Source organism: Malus domestica, chromosome 11, assembly GCF_042453785.1.
Source record: "Malus domestica chromosome 11, GDT2T_hap1".
Lineage (NCBI taxonomy): Eukaryota > Viridiplantae > Streptophyta > Magnoliopsida > Rosales > Rosaceae > Malus > Malus domestica.
The window spans coordinates 24,555,317-24,558,785 of NC_091671.1; the positions used below are offsets into that span (position 1 = coordinate 24,555,317).

Sequence of the window (3,469 nt, forward strand, 5' to 3'; positions counted from 1 at the left end):
CAATGCCGGCATGGAAGGGCAAAGTCTGTTACGCAGTCGTTGCAGTGGACTACTTCACAAAGTGGGCCGAAGTAGAACCCTTGGCAACCATTACTGAGGCAAAGATAGAAGACTTCGTGTGGAAGAACATCCTTTGTAGATTCGGCATTCCCAATGCGATAGTCACTGACAATGGGCGACAGTTCGACAACAAGAAGTTCAGGTTGTTCTGCTCTAAGTTCAACATCAACTTATGCTTTGCCTCTCCAGCTCATCCCCAGTCTAATGGACAAGTTGAGGCCATCAACAAAATAATCAAGCGCACTTTGAAAACCAGCTTGGACAAAGCTAAAGGCTGTTGGCCAGAATTTGTACCCCAAGTTCTTTGGTCATATCGCACTTCATATCGGACTTCAACAGGAGAAACTCCATTCTCACTTGCCTTTGGCACAGAGGCGGTTGTCCCTGTTGAGCTCGAGCAAGCAACATTCCGAGTCCAGAACTACATTCAAAGTGAAAATGACAAACAACTCACCCTCAACTTGGATTTAGTCGAGGAACACAGAAACCAAGCTCACTTGAGGAATGTCGCCTACAAGCAGCGCATCTCCAACTATTATGACTCTAGGGTCAAGCCTCGTTCTTTCAAAATAGGAGACTGGGTCTTAAAGAAAAGATTACTCTGCGACAGAGTCCCGAGTGAAGGCACACTTAGTCCAAACTGGGATGGACCGTATGAAGTCATTGGCATCAGTCGCCCTGGCTCTTACACACTTAGAAGCTCCGATGGCAAGACCCTTGGCCATCCATGGAACGCTGATCACTTGAAGTACTACTACAAATAGACTCACGATGTACAAGTGTTGAGCTATAGCCGTTCGGCATCCTATGTAATGAAGGCCATTTGGCAATGAATTCAATAAAGAGGTAATTTAGCCAACTCAGCCCTCACTCTTTTACAGCAAGGGAACACTCAAGTGTTGAAACCTCAAAGCAGATATATCCAACACGAAACAAAATCTAAGTATGTGTCGACAAGACTATACAAAGAAAGGAACAACCAAACAATGGCTTATATCCAAACAATAGATCTATTCATACATAGCCAAACATGCATTAATAATAGTGCAAACACTCATAACACCTAAAATCCAAAACTCTCAAGCTTATAACATGGGCACATGTTATACACACATCAGACTACTACATCCAGAATACATGCAGATAGTAAAGATACTGCTATTCATTCTCATCTGAAGCCGAACCCCTGGCAGTATCACTCCGCGTCCTACCATCATCCTCTGCATCCTCAAGATCCTCTTCACCATGCTGAGTCTGTGCATCAGCACTACCTTCATTATCAGACTCATCTTCGCTGCTAGGATCAACAGCAAGGACAAATGCTCATCTATATCTTCGTGGTATTTTCGAAGAATGCTCCCATCATCATAACGATCAAGGACGGCCATCCATTTCCTTTTTTCAAAGCGAGCTTCTTGAGCACAGTGGGGTTTAATAGCAAGATGAAAGGTCGAAGAACTTAAGTATTCTTACACAGCAGCCTCCCTTTCAGTTGGAATGCTCTTCTCCAGTTCAGAAATCTCAACTAAGGCACCATCCAATTCTCCCCTAACCTTGGATACCTCCAAGGTAGCCACCTCCAACTGTTTTTTAGTTGCCTCAAACAATTTCTTAAGCCTTAGGTTCTCACCATTTCGCCTTTTCAAGCTCTCCATGGTTTCGTCCTTCAGTTGGAGAGCCTGAGTCAAAAGTCCCTTATTCCTTCGGGCTTCGTCCACAAGCTGCTTATTCTCCTTCAGTTTTGCCTTGTACCGCTCAACCTCTTGCAGTCTGTCGTGATACTCGGCCATGACCTGCATGGCAAGACGATCATCACTACCTAAATAATGACAATAAAGAGGAAAAAGTAAGGAAATGACAAAGTAACACTCACATATGAAGACAGCTTCAACATCCGGTCGCAATCCGATTCATCCTTAGCTAAGGGCTCTCCGAGCTCATCGAAGGCGAATCGACGCCCTGCCAAGCAATTGTTGATATCCCCAAAATCCTTTGGCCGCGTGGCAACCCTCAAGTCCTTCCACGGGACACTGCCAGCTCTTTCCTTGCCTTTCCCCTCATGGCGGGAACCAGGATCACTTTCCTGGACAGTGTGCTCCATAGTAAGAGGAGGAGGCAACAGTCGGCTCCCTTCTCCTGCAACTACGGCAGCAGCATTTTCAACGGCCTCGACTCCAGTCTTCCTAAAGGCAGGCCCCTTAAGGACCCCATCTTGGGACTTAGGTCTAACGGATGGTTCCCCTCGGAACTTATGAATTTTCTTATGCGGTAGGATGTCTTCCGAAGGAACTAACACTGGTGCTTTCCTTTTATGGGTGCTAGTCCCTGTTTTTTTGCTTACCTTCTCCACTGCATAAGGAAAATCAAAATAAGAAATACAACTTTCCAAATAAAGTAAGGAAAAGAGCAAAGTTTACATGAAGGATACAACTTACTCGATCGTCCCTGGCTCTCGGAAACTAAGGGTTGGAAACCGTACCGACGAAATAAGGGTCGTAGCTTGCTTAAGTGTCTATCCTCTTTGGGCACCCTCAACACCTTCTCTATGTCAGATAGCTCCTGCCCAAACAGTTTGATGGTGCCCCGCGTCACTACATGAAGCAAAGTGTTAGAAGCAAGAAAAGACCACAACAAATAGCAAATAGTACGAACGGTTGATACGTTACAACCTACAGTCTGGAAGTGAGTAAGCACACGTCGCTCAGGCGTGACACCCTTATCATACTCCCAATCATTATACAGAAAGCACCAACGGTTTTTCCATGTGTAGTATGCCTTTTTCTTACCATACACAATACGCTCTCTCTCACTCCGACATGCACACTCGGCATAACCAGTGCATGATTTTGCTGGGCGCATCTTGTAACAGTAACGCCACTGATAGAAGGAAGGCTCACACAACCCACACTCCATCCAAATGATATAAAATCCAATCAAAGTATCCCAGAAACCAGGATTGAGTTGCCCAGGTGCATATCCGATCAAAGATAACATCTTTTGCAACCACGGATGTAAAGGTAGTCTCACCCCTAAAGTCAGTAATATCTGGGTGTAGAACATAACATGACCCTGGGGAGGCTCAGAAGGCCATTCTTCATCATGTACCAAACGTATCCCTACACTACGAGGGATATTACATGACTGCCTTAGCGCCTCAACCTGCTTCTCATTATCTAACAAGTTATTCTTTAGATGGTCTGCTGTGAACTCAGAGCGAACTATGGGTATGGCATCAAAAACAACCCCCTCACCCAACGCCATGGAGGAAGGACTAGCAATAGCTAAAGTTTGACGGTTGGGAAGATCATCCAATGTTTCTCTAGTACCGGACTCTAACAAAGACCCTGAAGACTCCGACATTGCAGACTCAGACTTAGAGCTAAAGCTAGAAGAGCCCTCATCACTAGAA

The 3,469-nt window shown here is 45.3% G+C and overlaps 1 protein-coding gene across 1 annotated transcript; it reads right to left on the bottom strand.

Annotated features, from left to right (window-relative positions):
- Nucleotides 1–1,468: 1,468 nt before the first annotated feature.
- LOC139189097 (uncharacterized) lies at nt 1,469–2,367 on the bottom strand. The gene is made up of 2 exons (XM_070807363.1): nt 1,934–2,367; nt 1,469–1,853 (listed from the first exon to the last, which is right to left on the bottom strand). The coding sequence occupies exons 1-2, from the start codon at nt 2,159–2,161 to the stop codon at nt 1,530–1,532; spliced, it is 552 nt and encodes a 183-aa protein (XP_070663464.1). The 5' UTR covers nt 2,162–2,367; the 3' UTR covers nt 1,469–1,529.
- Nucleotides 2,368–3,469: the final 1,102 nt, after the last annotated feature.